A 20,741-nucleotide genomic window follows, 5' to 3' on the forward strand; every position below is an offset into this window, starting at 1 on the left:
TGGAACTAGCCATTCTTTAAAGTTCTATGCTAAGCTACCATGTTTTAATGGGACGCTAAATGCGACAAAGTGCTGGAGGAACTCAAGAATTATTTAACTTCTTTACCTGTACTAGCACAACCCATCGCTAGTGAGCCACTCTGGATGTACTTGTCTTTCACAGAGCGAGCGAGCGATCAACATTGGTATGATAAAACGACACTGAATAACAGTCGGTGTACTTCTTGAGTCATTTATTGAAAGATGCTGAATGTCGCTACACCTATCTTAAGAAGTTGGTGTACGGGCTGGTCTGGACCACTTGAAGGTTACGCCCTTATTTTCTCTCGTATCCTATAATTATGGTAACTAACAATACACTAGGGAGAGTCTTCCGTAACTTAGAAGCGCCCGAATGACTAATCAAGTGGATTACAGAGCTGAGTGAGTTCGATATATAGTACCAGCCCAGATCGACAATTAAGGCGCAAGCCTTAGCTGATTTTGTACCAGAAATTAAGAATGTTGAGCCAAAGGCAACTTAGAAAGTCTATGTAGATGGGTCGTCCACTCGGCAAGGCAGTGGAGTGGACATATTTTTAATATCACCACGCGAAGACAGAATGGAGCTGTTCGTTCAGCTGGATTATCGAGCTACAAATAATGAAACAGAATATGAAGCTATTATCGTCGATCTACAGGCAACCCAACATGTGGGAGCCACAAAGATTCTTATCCACTCAGATTCTCAACTGGTAGCTCAACAACTCTCAGGTATTTTTGAAATAAATAATTTCAGACTAAAATTATATGCTGAGGCTTTCAAAAAATTAAAGGTAGATTCCAAGAGGTGATCGTGCAAAAGATCCCCCAAGCAGACAATCAATATGCGGACGAGCTGGCCAAGCTAGCTTGTTCTTTAAGTCCCGTATGCTGGATAAACCAATCGAGCGACTGAAATAGGAGTACCAAGTGATTGGAGGATACCTTTGATTGAGTTCCTCTGATTGGGCAACGTGCAGGCCAACCGGGAGCAGGCTCAGTTGATAAAAAAGAGAGTCAAATGGTTTACATTAATAGGAGATCACTTATATAAAAGATCTTTCTCGAGACCATTGCTCAAATGCATCAGATTGGAGGATGTTCAATACATCTTGCAAGAAGTGTACCAAGGGTCTTGTGACAGCCATCCAGGCAGTCATTCGCTAGCTCGAAAAATCTTATTGGCTTGATACTTCTGGCCTACTTTGCAAGCAAATGCTGCTCGAACAGTAGCAACTTGTCTATCATGTCAGAGATACCAGAACATACCGCATTGACCTACAGAAGATCTGAAGGCATCCATCGTGTCTTGTCCGTTCGACTAGTGGAGCACGAATATTGTTGAACCTTTTCCCATGGTGACCAGTTAGAGAAAATTTCTTCTCATAGCCGTGGATTCCTTCTCTAAATGGGTGGAAGTCGAACCACTCGTCAAGATAATCGAGTAGATGGTTATTAAATTATTATGGCAAAACATTGTATACCGATTCGACGTTTCTCACAAACTCGTCTCTGACAATGGAAGGTAATTTCAAGGACGAAGGCTTAGAGATGGTGTGTTGGGTATGGTATTCTGTAGGCTTTCACTTCAGTAGCATACCCCCAGAGCAATGGCCAAGTGAAAGTCACTAACAAAGAAATCCTCAGAGGATTCAGAACTTAACTTGACCACGTTGGGGGAAGTTGGGTTAATGAGCCACTGAGAGTGTTGTGGGCCTATCACACCATGCCCAGAGAAGCCACTAACATAATCCCATTCCACTTGGTGTATGAGGGAGAAATAGTAGTGTCAGTTGAAATAGGCGTGGAGTCTGATTGGAGACATCTATACAATAAAGGAAATCCCGACCGACGACTTATGGAATTAGACTTGGTAGATGAAATTGTTGGATCGAGTCACACGTGAGGGGAGGGGGGGGAGGGGGGTGAATCAAGTGGTTTTGAAAAATTTGTTCTTTCATTTTGAAATCAAAGTACGCAATAAAAAGTTGAGAAGAAAAAGAACACAAGAAAACACGGTCGGTTTTACTTGGTTCGGAGCTTTCGACGACTCCTACTCCAAGACCCAGGTCCCGTGGACCTATCGATTGGTAATCCACTAAAATGTCTCTTCTGATACGTCCGAAAGAGGTAATCAAGTACAAAGAAAGTTAGAACAAGTGTAACACCTTGCACTTGTTCTTTTGCAATAATTAATTATAAAAAAACTTCTGTTACCGACACGTATAAATTGAAGTGAGAGTGCTTGAGTGTCAGTGTCGATGTGCCGACCACAATCGAAAGTCCTCAGAGTGATAGTCGGGCGTAGCACCTTCACAGCAGAGTTGGAGCAGGATGCCTGAGCAATCAGAACCTCGAATGGACGCATAGTAGCTCATATATTAGTTATTTTTTGAAGCTTGGTCGAGACTGCCTTCAATAGGGCATGGGAGGCGCCTTCCATAGGTGTTGAAGGTGCCTCCAATGAGAGAAACTTTATCCCATTTTTACTGTGCCTTATCTGCGTCGAGATCCAAATTCTATCTATTAGAAGGCACCTTCAAGCCATTGAAGGCGCCTTCCATGAACAGTGCGAAGACGCCTTCCTGTGCTTCAAGGTGCCTTCGGGTACTGTTCAGCCGAAGACTTTTTGCTCCTTTTGTCCTGCAAGTTATGTTGGTCTAAAACTAAACATCTAACTTGCAAAACAAGATTAGCACAATGATAATAAGTAGTAGTAATTAGCTCATGTTCTCCCAGAACTAGGAACTAGTCAAGGTCTCAGATTATGAATTCAAAATGGACCTAATCTGAACCAACACCTACTGTCCCTCAATCGGGATGCGTCCTCACAAAGTCACTCTCTTCCAGTGACTTACCTTTACTTACCATCTTATAGTCGGTTGACTAGCCTTTTGACCCACCAGGTCTTCATGCTAATTATCCGGTTCGCATACCCAACTAGACTTCTGCTAGTTGTCCAGTCCCATAGACCCAATCAAACTTTCTACCAGATATCCGGTCAGTCCGTTGACCTATCTGGACTTCGTACCAGCTATCCGGTCCCGCAGACTTAGCTGGATTTCCACTTGGTGTCCGATCCTTCGGACTCGTCAATTCCTGCACACTTGGTAATGCAATTAGATCACAAAACACCCAACTTAACTCACTTATCATTCATCAAAATCTGATTTAGACTGTTAGTCCAAATTGCACCAAAAGAAATTAGAGGTAAAACAGTCATTCGGCTAATGACATACCGACAAAGGATGAAGTAGAACAATAATAGAAGGGTAATTCCAAGATCATTCCAGGTTGACAACTTAGTTTGGAAAAGAGTCAAGTCGATCAGCGATGTCAGCAAGCTGGAAGCCCTGTGGTGTGGATCGTATAAAGTAATACAAAAGCTCAATTTGGGATCTTATCATCTACAAGATGAAAATGGGAGGAATCTGCACTAGCCTTGAAGCACAAACCATCTACAACCCTATCAGGTGGGTAGTAAGTTTGTAATTGAGTTTATGTAAATTGTAAAAATATATGCTCTATAAATATAGGAAAATTTAAATAAAATATTATTAAGTATTATAGACTCTCGTGCCATTCTGTCGAGTTATAAGTGAGCAAAGCCCTCGCGCCTAAATGTTAAAGACTCTCACGCTGTTTGGCCGAGTTATAATTGAGCTTGCTCTCGCGCGAAGCCTCTAGACTCTCGTGCCGTTCGACAGAGTTATAAGCGAGTAAAACCCTTGCATCTAAGTGTCAAAGATTCTCGTGCCGTTCGACCGACTTATAAGTGTGTTGAATTCTCATGCTTCTAGACTCTCATGCCATTTGTCCAAGTTATAAGCAGTCAAAGTCCTCCCGCCTAAGTGTCAAAGACTCTAGCACCGTTCGACCGAGTTATAAGGGAGCTTGCTCTCGCGCGAAGCCTCCAGACTCTCGTTGTAAGGAACTATAGCGCTAAACACACAGAAAGTGCAGCGAAAAAATAAGTTCTTTTCCAGAAGATCCATGCAAAAGAAAACCACATTCTAAGTTTAATGAAGGGAGTTATACATTTGGTGCATGAATACGAATTCCCAACAGCTAGGATCTCAGCACGATCAAATGTTCGTGTCTCTTTCGGTATCCACACGAGTAAGTCTTCTATCCATCTCACGAACTCAAGAAGTGGAGAAGAAAATCAACCAAAGGTTGTGCTAGCAACCTCTTTTGATGGATTTCGACCAAGAATGGAAGAGGGAAGAAAAAGAGCAAGAGCACAAAAATATTTTCATGAAAATGAATCAAAATCCCTTTTGTACTCATTCATGAAATTGCCTTAATGTCAATTGCCTTAATTGACATTAATATTTGTCTTCATCCAATGAATCCAATGCATGATCAATTTTAAATTGAACACTCCTCTTCTTTCATGAATTCAAATTACTCAATGAGTCTAACTCATTAATCATCAATCCAAATTGACTCAATGAGTCTAATTGGAATTGGACTCAATCCCATAGTTGGATCTAATTGAGTCTAACTCAATGAGTCTAATTTAAATTAGACTTAATCCAATGATCCATCATATGAACTCATCTCTAAATCAACTTGTCCTTTATGTGTGACCCAATAAGTTCTCGTAATGTTGACAATGTCTCTAAAATTATTTTTGATACATAAACAATGAGTAACATCTAGCATGACATCATTGCTACTAAGTGACGAGAATGTCAAAATTTGACCTAACCTTTCCATGTCTATTATCTTGTATGACTCAATCCTTCTATCTTTGATATATAGATTGATCAATGAGGCATAGACCGTGCCATCCTCTTATCAATCTTTGTGTTTCTTGATCTCTAAGTAGACACACTCAAACAAATAAGCTCAATTTCTCATATTGACTTATTTGAGTATGACAATGCATTCTTGTGTCCTACTAATCAAGGAGCCAATAGATATCACTTTCATCATTTGAAAGGGATAGATCGCATCTACATCACTCACATCCCTCCGCATAACTTATTGTATATCTAGTGATCGACTTTGTAGTCTACCTTGCTATAGGTGACATTTATCGATACCAAAGTACACAACTCCTTATGTAGGGAACCGTACTGACTTCAGGTCTAAAGACTATTTATATTAATAGTCACTATGAGAATGTATATGATACTCATATAACGATCCACGAAACATCTCATGACGGGTCAATTCAATACATATTCTCTAATATATACCCATGTGTCAACCTAATATCGCATATCTATGACTTATGAGATTAAGTCATCCGTTGACCTATATGCTAGTCTCAATGCATTAATATTGTCCTTGTATATTAATATTTGACTAGAAATATCTAAGAGTAGCATTCTATATATATCTACAAAAACTCACTATCAATTCAACCAATTGATATGTTGTAGATTAGAACCTCCTACTCTAGGACATTATTAAACTTATTCATTCGACACTGAATTGAAGTAAATATAATAACCAACTCTGTCTTTTATTAATAAGTGAAATATGATGTAAAAAGTGCCCTTGTCAATCATCTCTTAATTGGTACTAGGGCTAATACTAACACTCATGCCGTTCGATCTAGTTATAAATAAGCAGAGCCCTCGCACCTAAGTGTCAAAGACTCTCGCGCCGTTCGGCCGAGTTATAAGTGAGTTGAGCTCTCACGCCTCCAGACTCTCGTGTCGTTCGATCGAGTTATAAGCGATCAAAGCCCTCGGGTTTAAGTATTCCAGACTCTTGGGTTATTCGGGAGAGTTATAAGCGAGCTTGCTCTCACACGAAGCCTCCTAATGCCGTTCGGCCAAGTTATAAGCGAGCAAAGCTCTCACATCTAAGTGTCAAAGACTTTTATGTCGTTCGGTAGAGTTATAAGTGAGCTAAGCTCTCACGCCTCTAGACTCGTGTCGTTTGACCGAGTTATAAGCGAACAAAGCCCTCGTGCCTAAATGTCAAAGACTCTCGTGCTATTCAGCCGAGTTATAAGTGAACTAAGATCTCACGCCTTCAGACTCCCGTGCCTTTCGACCGATTTATAAGAGAGCAAAGCTATCGTGCCTAAGTGTCAAAGACTCTTGTGCCATTCAACCAAGTCATAAGTGAGCTAAGCTCTCACACCTCTAGACTCTTATGCCTTTTGTCCAAGTTATAAACGAGCTAAGTCCTTGCGCCTAAGTGTCGAAGACTCTCACGTCGTTTGGCCGAGTTATAAGTGAGCTAAGTTCTCACGCCTCCATGTTCTCTTGCCATTCAACCAAGTATTGAGCAATTGTGCTCTCGTGCTCTCGTGCTCTGTACTACTCGAGTAGACCGAAAAAGCTAAGTATCAAATACTAAATGCAAGCTATAATTAGCACGTCTATAGATGAGAACTCTAAAGCATCGAATGGATGTGCATAGAATTAAACTTAGAAAAGTTTTACAAAAGTCATTTGGTTGCTACAAGGAGTTGTTAACAAAGCTTATAAGAAAACTAGGCAAGATCGACAACTACATCCTCAGGGAGAGAGTCCACAATCTTCTCCCTCTTAATAAATATTTATGGGACCTCCGCTGAAAGATAGCCGCCTTCCTTTAGCTGCTGAAGAGTCTCTTCAATTCCATAGCCAAAGAGTCGGAGGGTCTGATCGGTCAACATCTGGTTAAAAGCCTCCAACCGGAGGCAATTGACTCTGAAAGCCTCTAGCCGACTAGGCTCCTCTTCCTTGAACTTTGTAAAATCATATTGGGAAGCCTCAAGCATGGCTTTCGTGGCTAGCATCTCTGTATCTTTTTCAGTGATTTCCTATTTATGCTTGCCAAGCTGAAATTCGTGGACCGCTTGCTTGGTTGTTCAACCGACTTGCTCTGCGGCTAGGGTATTTTCCGCTTCCTCAAGTTTTTTGGCTAGGACCCATACTTCTTTGTTCTTTATATCTAAGTCCTAAATGGCGCTGAGTTTCCTAGTGTTTGCGGAGTTGATCTTGGCCCCAAAGTTATAAGCCTACTTGGTTAGTCGGTCGAGCTGGAGGGCCTAATCATGATTTTTTTTTTCTCCATTGTCAGTGCCCGCTCGGACCTAAGAGCTGCTCGGAGGTCGTATCCAGGTCTTTCTTCAGTCGGGCTACCTCAGCGGTTAGTCGATGGACTAAGGCCTATGGGGTACTTGTCTCCCCGATCGGGATTTGCAGCTATTTATTTTCATGCTCCAGGTAGGTCAGCGTCTGGCACATAGCTAGGCTCTTCACTCATAACTATAAGTAAAAGAAGTCAATTATGGTCAACTAGGAAAAATAAATAAGAAACTCCAAAAAAGCTTACCTCAATCGATTTCTCGCTGAAACTCTCAGTGAGCTCACAAAGTGGAATTGTGGTTGACCCGACCTTAGTATCTGCCCAGGTATGGGCCAAGGGACCCTATATTTGGATTTTATGTTTGGCCGAAAGCGGTTTGGCATCGTCCGGGTGGTGCTAATCGTCAGTAGGCAGTTTGATAATGACAATGATATGCCTACGACCGCTCAGATTGGAGAAATCTGAAGTTGTATTACCCTTAGACTTAGAGAGAGACGTGGAATTGATGATAGAGGTAGGGGCCACTGGGTCGGTCGGTGGGGGCATCAGGTATTAGATCAGTTGTGCTATGGTTGTCCTGGCTAACATCTCGGACAGAGAAGGAGTCCAATCGGATGATGGAGGAGTTGGTAGACCGGTCGTCCTCTCAGGGACAGTAGATGAAGAGCTCTTACCCCGCTCGGATGGGGGCCGAGGAGCCAACATGGTTGCAGATGTCTGCGGAATAGAGGCCTCTAAGCAGGAGGAAGCCTCTTACTAGAACCTCTTTCGATGTTGGCGATGGATCAGTGTCTCGTCGGAGGTGACAGATTCCGAAGGAATTTCTATGGGTGCCATAGAAGGGCACTCAGGTGGTAGCTCTCCAGTTTTAGCAGTGGTATCGCCGGCTGCCACCCGGCTTGCTCCTGCTTCATAGGTCAGCTCTTCGAATTGCCCGACCAGCAACAACCTGTGGCTTTCCATCTTGGATGCCCCCCTGACGTTGATTTTTTGCATCGGTTAGTTTGCCCTTGCAGCTGAGCAACAACTTAAATATGACTTGGGCTGCAAAAAAGAAAAAGAAATCAGTTAGATTTCAAAATTACAGAAAGAAGATCACTTACCAAGGGAGTCCGACAGCCGAGATCGAATGGGACTCATCCCGAACACATACAAAACGCCCTCCAGCAGTAGCTTGTGTATATGGTATTTATGACCGGCCAGGTGCACGGATGCTAGAAGGTAGGTCTGCTCCCACCGATATTTTCCTAGCCCGGGGGCATTCGATAATTCCATTTGCCACTCGGTCGGAAAGGTGGGTCAGTCGGGAAGTCAGATGTAGAAATAGTGATCCTTCTAGCCCTTACTAGAGAAGGACATCTTTTCAAAATAGACGACACCCAATTGGGCTTGAAAGAGGAAGGTGCCTAGCTCGGGCAATTTTGGATAATAAAAATAGTAGAAAATATCGGGTAAAGAGGAATTCTGTATACATGGAGCAGTATCACAACCCCGCACAGTAACCTAAATGAATTAAGTACTAATTGTGATAAGGGGATGTGAAAATACCTACACACCTCAGAAAAGAAAGGATGAATAGGAAATTACAGATCGACATATAATTGGTCTTTGAAGAAAGGAAGGAAGCCGTCCGAAGGTGTGTGGGGACGGTTTTAGGCAGAAGGGATTGTGATTTTGTGATCATTGGGAATGTGATAGGTCATTTTCATCCGGTCTACCTCGTCGCCATTAAATTCTGACTCAGTAGAAGTATACCACAACCTGAGGACAATTGGGGGTGGAGAAGGAGAGCATGCCATGGAAAGAGGATGAAAATCAGAGATCGAAGGGAGAAAGGCAAAATAACTTACTAGAGAAAGATCGCCAGTGAGGAGCATAGAGCAAGAAGCAACGGAGACGAAGACGAAAACGAAGGATTCTATAAGGTGAAGGAAGAAATTAAGGGTTTTAAAACCCTATTGATGGTTGCCCCTAGTTGTCCAATCAAGGGCTTGGGAAAACAAGGCTTAATCTTGGTCGTCGAATTCGAAAAGGCAGCCATCACATCAGATTCCAACAGTCACTTACCACATCACACATTCGGTGACATAGGATCGTGACACATGGCATTTAATCACAGGTGTCATTAATGAGGAATGGAAGTGTATGATTAAAAGGCACGGTCGGCTTGCTTTACAATAATAACAAAGGATTTGAGTGATTTCCAAAAAATCAGGGTGACATCAGCAACAATTAAAAGACACTGAGATGAGTGGTTGTTCGAGAAGTAAGTTAGATAAAGGCTAATAAGGATAAGAAATGACTAAGTGTCATGCACATTGAGTCAGAGTAACATCAGTCTCAAACTCTCCTGCTCGGGAAGGAAGTCAGAAAAAAGCTAATAAGGCCAATAAACGACCAAGTATGGTTCACACGGGTCTGAGTGGCGTTAATGTTGGATTCCCCCGATCAGGATGAGATCAACTTCTTGAAGTGCCGTAACAGCGACGATTGTGATAGCCGAGACGCAGCTCTAAATCCTAGAATGCCAAATCGGAAAGAAAGTAGCTTCTTGAAAAGCAGTAAGAACAATGATTGTGATAGCCGAGCGACGACTCTAAATCCTAGAACGCCAGATCGCGAAGAGAGCAACTTCTTGAAGAGCAGTAAGAACAGTGATTGTGATAGCCGAGTGGCGGCTCTAAGTCCTAGAATTCTCGGTCAGGAAGAATGGTTATAAAGAATACTAAATGTTCAGTCAGTCGGACTTTCAGCCTCCTTCGACTATTTTTGAGAGGGAGATTTGTGATACTGCGATAGAGGTGGACCCCCGAGAATAGGTCAAGGTGGGGAAGGTTAGCTGACGTGGAGGTCAAAGTTAAAGTGGTCAAAGACCCAGGACTACATATCAGGCGAGGTTGGCCGAGCAGGCGTGCTGGTCAGACGTGACAGTCCGAATGGTCGTCCTCCGAAAACTTGCGACTGGGGTTAAGAGACAAATAGTAAAATTTCTGGCCCACCGTCCCTGCTGATTGGACGACATGTCCGGTCGGACAAAAGGAAGCCCTCCGACAATCGGAAAGCTAAGTGAAGGATAGGTCGATAGCTCTAATTAGTACGACTGAGTTGGGGTGTCCCTGCCGAGCAGCCTCTGGTCGGCCAATAGTAGGACCCACCTACACGTCTCATCATACTCTTTTGGAAGTTTGTGCCGCTAATAACAAAGCATGCCCAACATGTAAATTGTATTTTGAAAGTTTCTAGTATGTCACATCAGAGATTTGTGTGTCTACTTAAGGAAAGATGTCAGAAATACTTTTTGACTTATCTTTTTTATGATACTTTGGAAAACATGCATATGCTTTGAGATGCGTGCACAGACGCTATAGTGACACTATAAAAGGGGTTTCCATTCACAGGCAGAGGTATATGATATCTTGTTATTCTACACCCTCTAGCTACTGTTCATTACTATTGTTCTTTTCCACTAAGCTGAGGACTGACTTGAGTATCGGAGGGCCAACGCCGAGAACACCTTCATAGCTTAGCACTAACACTCCTGGTTTACAGGACAATGAGGAGTTTCCATCAAGTCAACCGCAGAACCATATTCCCAGCCTACCGTCTTCTCAGCTCTCAGATAGGATCATTCACCATTATGTGGAATTGTACAACTAAATCTGATTTTGAATGAAGCAACTTTTAGGTTAATTCAATTCCTATATCTAATTCTTTGCCATCCGTGTTGAACACAATCTAATCTCTATGAACATTTTTGGTTTGGTTTACCACATGAAATTTAGGCTGCTTGTGATATTTCCTGTTTATATGATATGGTCAGATTAAGACTAATATGAAAAACATGAGTTGAATTTGTGAAAAAAATCATAATTTTTCACAATTTTAGTAGTTAGATTTATCTATTTGTTTCCCTTCACAACGTGAAGACACGAACTTCCCTTGAATGTGGGTTTTTAGGGAAGAGTATATTGTATGTAATTTAACTTTGCAAGGGACTTGTTTTAAGACTCAACAGTTTTTTTATCAAAAGAGCGGCTATGTTTTTTTATTTACTAAAATAAATACCCTAGTTTTAAAATTATCAAAAAGAGTACTAAAAATAGTGTTATTCCCTTCCTACCCCTCCCACCAACATCCTAAATCCCCTCCCTCTAGACGTCGTTTTCCAATACATTTGAGCCACATTTGTTTAGTTTTAAATTTAAAATTAATAAAATGGTTCAGATGCATGCGAGATTCATTCCCCCCTTTCTTACCTCGTGGAAATCCATGGTCATCATCCTCCACCGAAACCTTGCCTTTGTGTGTCTCAACATCCAAGGTTTCTGACGGAATCCACACAATGTGTCCCTCTAAGGCAACGTCAAAGCTTTCTGATGAAATCCACACATCGAAGGAGATGGACGTTAAGGGTCTCTGATGAAATCCACATAGAGGTCTGCGCATTCAAGCGTTTAGGGTTTTGTTCGCCATAAATACTCTCCTTTTAGAATGAAGCAAGAAGTTGCGGCAGCAAAGATAAGTATCATGAACTTGTTCACCTTAGAAACCTACAAGATATATAAAGAAATCATAGGATATATCCAAAAAGTGCCTGATATGGGATCATCACATTGGGCCTGATATGGTAAAATATCAGGGCCAACGTGGGTCTGATATGGTAAAATATCAGGCCCAACGTGGGCTTGATATGATCCCATATCGGTCCCTCTAAAATGATGTGAAACTCGATTTAAAAAACATTGTACTAGTTTTAATTTTGTTGTTAATAAAATAAATTTGTAAAAATTGTAGGCTGTAGTTGATTTTGGCCAGAAACTATATTGGAATAGTATATTAAGTCACTTTAACAGTTTTTTTCGACCATTCACAATCAAAGGAAGACATCATAGAACTGTTATTTTACATGATCGACACATAGCGATGATCAAACAATCTCCTTATTGTATTTTCTTGGACATACAGGAAATCTAACATATTCATGGTATACTGGTCAATATATTTAAAAATTAGGATTTAATATCTCAAACCTTCAGATTCTCAAGTACAATTCCCAGTTTTTAATCTTAAGCATCAAATATTTTTAGAAATTTAATGTTTTATTTTTTTAATTTTGGTATGCAAAAAAATATCTTACAATATAACTATTAATTTGTGATTTTTAGGTGTACCTGTTGCATTTACACGAAGAGACGTATCTTTATTGCTTGGTACTGCAGACCGAGGTGCTTTGGTTCATTTGAATTCAAATCAAGCATCGGGTGACCTTTTTCTTGCTCACTTCTCAAATAACAAACCCATAACCAGATCAAGAATTGAGGAGTTGATGAAATTTTATTTCAATAGCGTTGAAGCACATGCTGATGTTTTATTATTTTGCAAATTCTACATTTTGTATATATTTATTTGTGTCTTATTTTCTTCCAGTACACATAAACTTTCTTTAAGTCTTATAGATATTGTAGATTATTTTGAGAATCTTGGTAGATTCAACTAGGTTGAAGTCATCTATCAATTTATGGCTCCACAAGTAGCTATGATTGGGGATTTATTTTCATCAACTCAGACATATGACCCTAAGACTACCACACTCCCTTACCTAAAGGGATTTGCTAGTCTTTTGCCTGTGAGTATAATTTTATGTTAAATTTGATAATATTTTGTGTACATATATGATTATGTAACACTTATTATAATGAATCAGACATGATTTTTGAAGCATGCTCCAATTTAAAAACATACAATATTGAAGGAGCACGAATAAATAAGTGGAGGAATATTTCTTCACATATTAGTATGGTGAGGATCTTGTTAGACCAAGTATCACCTAAAGAGGTAAATATTGAAGACTGCCACCTATTCAAAGTAAATATATAGTTTATTACATTTGTTTTTATAATTGTACAGATTATTATTGAACTAATCCCTACCCAATTTGAAAAAAATATTAGTTGAGAACCTTGATTTGGCTGATGATATTCCACGTTCAATAGGTACACCACAATTAGATGACACTGAAGCTGGATGACAAGGTAATAAGGAATGTCGTAAATGCATCATTCAAGCAAATCGAATCAAGGAGCTAACATTGGAGAACATGCATCTAAATGAAAGTGTGAAAGAATTAATATAAATAATAGAAAATAAAGGCATGCAAGGTCAATCAAGAAAGCGTGTAGTCGATCCACAAGACCCAGTTGCTTTTGGAACAAGAAGTGGGAGAGTACGTGATTGTAATCAGTATGATTATAGGGATACCCCAAGTGATAGTCCATTATGGTGAAAACTTTTACCTAAGAGGAAGCGGAGCAAAATACAAATATGCAAGCCTATCGAGAACATCATAGCAGTAGAAGAGACTAAAAAAATTGTAAAAGAAGGTGAAGCTAAAGATGTTATGGACAAGGGCAAAGGAAAACTTGATGGGGATGATATGGAAGAAGAAACAGAGATTATCTTAATGTCAAAAGGCAATTCTGAAGAAGAGGCGGAAAAGCGTGCACATAGGATTGCACAACTCAACAAAATGAGAAAACAAGTCATTGCCGTAAGTATGTATATACTTATTAATTAGTTTTAGATGTTAGATTTAAATTATTAATTAAATGTGTTTAATGTTTATGGTCGTAGTATGTGAAGAAGCAATTTAAGACTTCGAAGAATAAAAAAATAAAACAAAGATGTGGCCTACCTGTTAAAACAATTAGAAAACCTAGAGTATAGTAGTGTGAATTTTGAAATACATAGTCTATTTAATTAAGTAAAAAGTTATTAAAATTATTTGGTCCCTTCCTTTATTTATTATAGTAATTGATTTACTTTGTAGGTGTACAACTAATTTTGTTGGGAGGAACCACCCTTTGGTTTAACTGTTTCTTTCTTCTTATCTGGTGTGAATAAAGAGGTGTTTACAAAAGGGGAGTTAATTGACACCTATTGCAAAATTTTGTTTAAAGGGGCATCCTCGTCTGGTAGACTATAGAACAAGTCTATATATTGTTCCACCTTCTTCACTGTAAAGAGTTTTAATGATTTGATAATATATAATATCTTACGATATTTTATTATTTTCTTAAGTAAATATGCCTTTGCATATTTATATAGGGCAAAAAAATCTTGCAATAAAGTTTGGCATGCAACAACAAGTGATAAAGACAGATATTGAAGATGAAGGGGTTAGGTATAATTTTATACCTTTGTCCACTGATAATGCACACTTTCACTTGATGGCGGTGGACACTAAAGCAATGACTTTCAATCATTATAATTCTCTTGCAAGGAGCTCTAAATCAAAATATGAGTTTGAAATAGCGGTGAGCATCTAATATTTATGTATATGTTAGTATTGTAGTATAAATTAAAAATTATAGCTAATGTTTATTTAATAAATTATTTGTTCATTCTTACAGGTGCCGAAGATAAAACTTGCTGCTATTCATCGATATTTAGAAAGTCATCATCTATTGGACAAATGAGTCTATCTCACAATAGAATATCCACAACAAGATGTCAGGTAAATAAATGAGAAATAATATGAATATAACAATTGTATATTAAATATCAAAGATTAAATTGTTGATGTTATTTACAGCGTTAATTATGGCTTCTTTGTAATGCAATACATTAGATGGTTGTTATATGATTTAAAGATGAACTTCAAATAAGGAAACATGAAAAAAATTAGAATTGATATACTAGCATCAATCTTAAGGGACAGGTTCCGGATAAAATCAAATTAATTATCCAATGTTGTAAGAAAAATTGTTGGGTAGGGAATGTAAAGCTAATATTTTCTCAAATGGTGTTATTTTGATCATCTTTGTATGTATTGTATGCAGTATATCCAGTGTTTTAATTTAAATCTATATTTTTGTATAGTGTTATTATTTAGATCATGTTTATATGTATTACATCCATTGTTGTATGAAAAAAGTTTGGTAGGGAATGTAAAGCTACATATGTCTAGATATTTCAAAGTGGGTGCTTGTAAATTGGATTTCATCTGTAAGTTATGACTAAATTATGATAAATTTCAGTTAGAATGTGTTAGGCCCATGGTGGGCCTAATATGAAACCATATCAAGGCCAAATGTGGGCATGATATAGGAAAATATCAGGCTCATGGTTATTCCTGATGCGAGAATTATATAGTTGAATAATTTTTTGAATAACAAATAAGGTTATAAATTGAGTTTCAACTCTAAATTATGACTTAAAAAAATAGGATTTTGTTGTGCTTGTAAGTTAAAACTTGAAAGTGTGTGTTGTTTCTTGAATTTCAGCAAGTGCACTGTTCTGTGCTAAATGATATGACACAATAACTTCATTGACAGTAGTTAGAACCCTGGTTTAACACCATATCTACCTTCTCCTCGCTCAACCCTTCCCATTGATTGATATTTTGGTGAAATCTGACTACCCAAGGTTCATTAGTGGGTTTTAATCGAAACCCACTAATGGACCTAGAGGGGTTAGATTACACCTAATCAATTCCTGTGGCTTTCTCATGCATCAAGGACTCTAATGGTGTCGTCTATTGTTGATTTAGATCTCTCCGGAGGTGATATAATCTTGTGATACATTTCAGCTAGGAATTGGACCTGATATGTTTCCATATCAGGTCAAAATGTTATTCTAGATGCGAGAATTGTATAGTTGAATAATTTCCTGAATAATAAATAGGGTTGTAAATTGAGTTTCAACTCTAAGTTACAACTTAAAAAATAGGGTTTTGTTGTGCTTGTAAGTTAAAACTCGAAAGTGTATCCTGTTCATTGAATTCTAGCAAGTGCACTATTTTGTACCAAATGACACGACACAATAACTTCATTGATAGAGGTTAAAACCTAGGTTTGACATCATATCTACCTTCTCTTCACTCAACCCTTCCCATTGATTGATATTTTGGTGAAATTTGAGTACCCTAGGCCCATTAGTGGATTTTGGTTAAAATCCACTGATGGACTTAGAGAGGATAGATTATACTCAAATCAATTCCTGTGGCTTTCTCATACATCAAGGACTCCAACGGTGTCGTCTATTGTTGATTTAGATATCTGCGGAGGTGATCTAATCTTACGATACATTTCATCCAGACCATGGGCTTGATATAGAAACATATCAGGCCCACCATTGACATGATATATTTCCATATCAGGCCTAAAGGTTATTCCAGATGCGAGAATTATATAGTTGAATAATTTCTTGAATAAAAAATAAGGTTGTAAATTGAGTTTCAACTCTAAGTTACGACTTTAAAAATAGGGTTTTGTTGTGCTTGTAAGTTAAAACTCGAAAGTGTGTGTTATTTATTGAATTCCAGCAAATGCACTATTCTATACCAAATGACACGACTCAATAACTTCATTGATAGTGGCTAGAACCCTGATTTGACACCATATCTACCTTCTCCTCGCTTAACCCTTCCCATTGATCGATATTTTGGTGAAATCTCACTACAAGAAAAACCCTCATAGACATCGGTGGAACAATATCGATTTTAAGCAAAAATCAATGTCTTTAAGTATTTTACACCGATTTTTCCAAAAACCGGTGTCTATGAGCGCAGATTTTCGCTCATAGACATCAGTTTTTTAGGCGATGTCTATGAGCGCCTTTTTTTCGTTAATAGACATCGATTTTAACAGTGATTTTTAAAACCCAGTGTTAATGAACCAAAATAAAATAATTTAATTTTTCCACCAATACTTAGCCAAAATTTGCAACACTTCACTCTTCCCTCCAAACCTAAACCTAGAGCGTCGTCCACCGTATACACTTCACTCTTCCCTCCAACACTTCACTCTTCACTCAGCCTCACCTCCCTCTTCTCCTCTCCAAGCTCTCTGCGGAGACAGATCTGAGAGTTCTCGAGATCCAGTCGTTGTCGTATCTTCCTGTCGATGAGGTAAACTTCCTTCCTCGACCTGGGATTAGGCGATTTCTTCGCCGCAATGTACCTCTCTTGCATTTTCCATCGAGATCCAAGGACCTACGATTCTGAATCTTCTATTTTTATCTTCAGATTCTTGCTTAAAGTTACTATGTTTGAGTTTTTTTTTTCATTATCTTGTTGGTCCAATGGTGCCTCAGATCGAGCTGCCTTTCCAATCGTGTTGTTCCGTCTGGTAATTTCTCTTTTCTACTTCCAGATCTGTACGATTTCTCTATTGCATTTAGTTTAATTTCTCCTCGGATCCATCTTGTATTAGCTTTGCAGGTTGTGACCTATTGTTTTCACATGCGGAAGGAAGAACTTGCTTTTTTCCATTTAGGGTTTACTACTTATTTCGTCTTAGTGTTTATTAAATTATTACTTGGTTATAATGTTGAAAAAGCTTAAAATTAGAGTTTTTTTTTTTAACTTTCTAGATTCGATTGTTTGGGCATTGATTTTCATTTGTTTCTGAAGTAGCTTTTGTTGCATTTATTATCTAGAAGATTTCTCTGTTGAAGGGAGAAAAAGGGATTATAAGGGTTGAATGAGACGTTGCTTTGTTTTTGACTCTGACTTCTTCAGTCATCTTGTGAATTGTGAAGGAAGTTGGTGTTGGATCTTAGGCCTGAGTTGTAAGAAGAAAGAGCATAGAAGAAACAGTTCCAAATGAGGCCTTTTTCATTCTCCAAGAAATTATCCTCATTGTCTACATTGGCTTTACAGGCCGTGTTTCTGTTTTGCATCTCTAGTAATGCATTTTATCTCCCTGGTAGTTATATGCACACCTACATACCTGGTGAGAGCATATATGCCAAAGTTAATTCCCTCACCTCCATTGAGACTGAGCTCCCATATAGCTAACATTTTTAAAATAAACCAGTCTAAAATGTTAAGAGTTTAACTAAATTTTCTCATAAAGATAAAGCAACATAGTAGCAGGTTTCAACATATAAATCATATGCAATGGTGTTGGTTGACTTGGAAAGGAAGAGCAAGAAGAACAGGAGAACAAAAGAGGAAGAAGAAGAGAAGAGGGGGGTTTTATATTACCTAAGGCCTTGGATTCCTTCAGTTTGTCAGTCGTTATAGACTGCTGAAGCTTATCTCCAAGGCTCTCTAACAAGTTCATCAATTGCTGCTGGAGCCTACCTTCTATTTAGTGCTGGCGTTTCTGTTCTGTCGTCTCTATGCTGCTAGCATAGATGAATCATAATTTTGATTTAGAGAATAAATTACAAGTTTGCACTGGACTATATTTGGAAATTTAAAAAATGAGGTGACTGCATTAAGAAGCTTAGACGTTATTTGCTAGTCTGTTATGGTAAATAAAGAGCCTTAATTGCTGTGCTCTATGAATAGATATTGATTATTAGATTCATGGGTGCCAAGCTATTCTAAAAATAATTGACCATCAACTGCTGTTATTCATTTATTTGATTCTGCCAGGTCAACTTCCATGCAAGGAAAATTGCTTTAGCACAATTTAGAACCAGAAATAGTTCATGCTCTGAAAGATCTAAAAAGAAAGATTTTAGAGAAAGAGTTGATTTGACCATTTCTTTATGTTTGGTTCAATCAATGGAGTTGTAGACTCAATTTGGGTAATTGCTTCAGCACAATTTTGCCTTTATTATTGTAGGAGCTATAACTCTGAGCATAATCTTTGCTATCAGGGCAAGCCCTTCAGAGTTTGTCATCCCTCTAGATAAGTATGTCAAAGCAGTATATCACACCCGTGTTTCCATCGGCATGCATTTTAGAATGCTATTTGAAACTGAGGAGTCTAGTGTGTGCAGGTTGGTACTGTAGCCTTTCTCATTCCTGAGTTGCATTTTTCTTTTTTGCTGTTGGAACGTCCATTAGCTATCTGATGTGCAATTGAGTATTGCTTTCCCCTATTTATATTAAAAGCAACTATATTAGTTTGTCACAGGCTTTTTAATGCAAAGTAGCTTCTAATTGCCTTGTCCTTTTATTATTAGATATATGGGCACTGTCACAGGGATAAGTGATCTAGATCCTGTCCGATGGCCAAATTCATATTGGCGCTCTGTGAAGGTATATATACTGAAGTTTTCTAACTTTCCTCTTCAGCAAACCTGCCATGTGATGACCGTTTTCTGACTTTTATAGTAATATGTAAAAGTGTTGCAATCCATTAATGTTTCTTGAATGCCACCGCTAAGTTCTTAATTTGCCACTTCCTCTTGAAACTGAATCTGGCTTTTCTTGTAGGTTGGCTGGGATGAGTCAACTTCTGGAGAGAGGCAGCCAAGAGTCTCTCTTTGGGAGATTGAGCCTTTAACAACGTTTCCAATGTATCCATCTTCCTTTCCACTTAGGCTCAAGCGCCCTTGGCCTTCTGACTTGCCCTCACTACATGGTACTTATCATGTTTGCTTGCTGAATCTTAACTAAACAGGTATGAACTCCTTGTTACTGCCATCTCACTTCTGTCACCTATATGTTTAGGTGGGAGAGATGATCTTATGTGGCTTCGAGATGGAGACAGAGCAATCCAGTCTTTGAATTTCCAGAGATTCTGTAATCAGACGTTTACCGAGTGCTATTTCAAAAGTTGGAAATGTGAGTGGCTGAAGGGGAAGAGAACACTGAGGAAGATTTAGTTAAATCTCTGCACAAAACAAGAAGGATAACGTTGGCACCAGTAAGAAGAATATTTGTGTACTATCTATTACCTTTTGATGTTGTAAGAAAAATAGTTATGTGTAATTTGTGGATACTGACTTGATGTGCACAATATCTATTATCTTTTTATGTTGTAAGAAGAATATTTATGTGTTGGTTATATGTATATTGACTTGGTGTGTTTAGATACATCGGTGCATTTTTATTTATGATTTTCTTAGTGAATTAATAATATTAACTTAATTTTATGATTTGTTTGGTGATAATATTGGTTTTTCACTATTTCGGAAATCGAATTTGTGTCGTTAAACAATACTGATATTACATCGGTTTTCCACCGCTACAAAATCGGTGTCATTAACTAATATTACATCGGTTGTATACCGCTGCCAAAACTGGTGTTATTAACATATAATATTACATCGGTTTTACACCCGATGTCGTTAAGTGATACTACATCGGTTATATCCCGATGGCTAAAATGGCAGACCTTTTACATCGCCTTCATAGATATCGGTCGAAAATGTAATAGACATCGGTGGAAAATCGATGTCTATGAGGGTTTTTGTTGTAGTGTCTGAGTACCCTAGGTCCATTAGTGGATTTTAGTCAAAATCCACTGATGGATCTAGAGAGGTCAGATTGCACCCAAATCAATTCCTGTGGCTTTCATGCATCAAGGACTCCAACGATGCTATAACAATTGTTGATTTAGATTTCTCCAGAGTTGACCTAATCTTACAATACATTTCAGCCAGAACGTGGGCCTGATATGGAAACATATATGGCCTAAAGGTTATTCTTGATGCGAGAATTGTATAGTTGAATAATTTCCTGAATAACAAATAGAATTGTAAATTGAGTTTCAACTCTAAGTTACGACTTAAAAAATAGGGTTTTATTGTGCTTGTAAATTAAAACTTGAAAATGTGTACTATTCATTGAATTCTAACAACTGTACTATTCTGTGCCAAATGACACGACACAATAACTTCATTGACAGTGGTTAGAACCTGGTTTGATACCATATCTACCTTCTTCTCGCTTAACCCATCCCATTGATCAATATTTTAGTAAAATCTTAGTACACTAG

General features: G+C 38.5%; 1 protein-coding gene across 1 annotated transcript; it reads left to right on the forward strand.

Annotated features, from left to right (window-relative positions):
- The first annotated feature begins 602 nt into the window (after positions 1–602).
- On the forward strand, positions 603–19,640 carry LOC122042144 (auxin response factor 17-like). Its single transcript, XM_042602112.1, has 5 exons — positions 603–753; positions 18,639–18,795; positions 18,982–19,057; positions 19,235–19,382; positions 19,472–19,640. The coding sequence occupies exons 1-5, from the start codon at positions 603–605 to the stop codon at positions 19,624–19,626; spliced, it is 687 nt and encodes a 228-aa protein (XP_042458046.1). The 3' UTR covers positions 19,627–19,640.
- The last annotated feature ends 1,101 nt before the right edge of the window (positions 19,641–20,741 follow it).

This window comes from Zingiber officinale, chromosome 1B (genome assembly GCF_018446385.1).
Source record: "Zingiber officinale cultivar Zhangliang chromosome 1B, Zo_v1.1, whole genome shotgun sequence".
Taxonomy (NCBI): domain Eukaryota; kingdom Viridiplantae; phylum Streptophyta; class Magnoliopsida; order Zingiberales; family Zingiberaceae; genus Zingiber; species Zingiber officinale.

Bases quoted from the DNA above. Each gene is read 5' to 3' on its own strand.
- LOC122042144 (XM_042602112.1), top strand. From the start codon at position 603: ATGGAGCTGTTCGTTCAGCTGGATTATCGAGCTACAAATAATGAAACA. The intron at 754-18,638 runs GTATTTTTGAAA...TTATTATTGTAG, and splicing joins GGTAGCTCAACAACTCTCAG to GAGCTATAACTCTGAGCATA. The intron at 19,058-19,234 runs GTATATATACTG...CTTTTCTTGTAG, and splicing joins CATATTGGCGCTCTGTGAAG to GTTGGCTGGGATGAGTCAAC.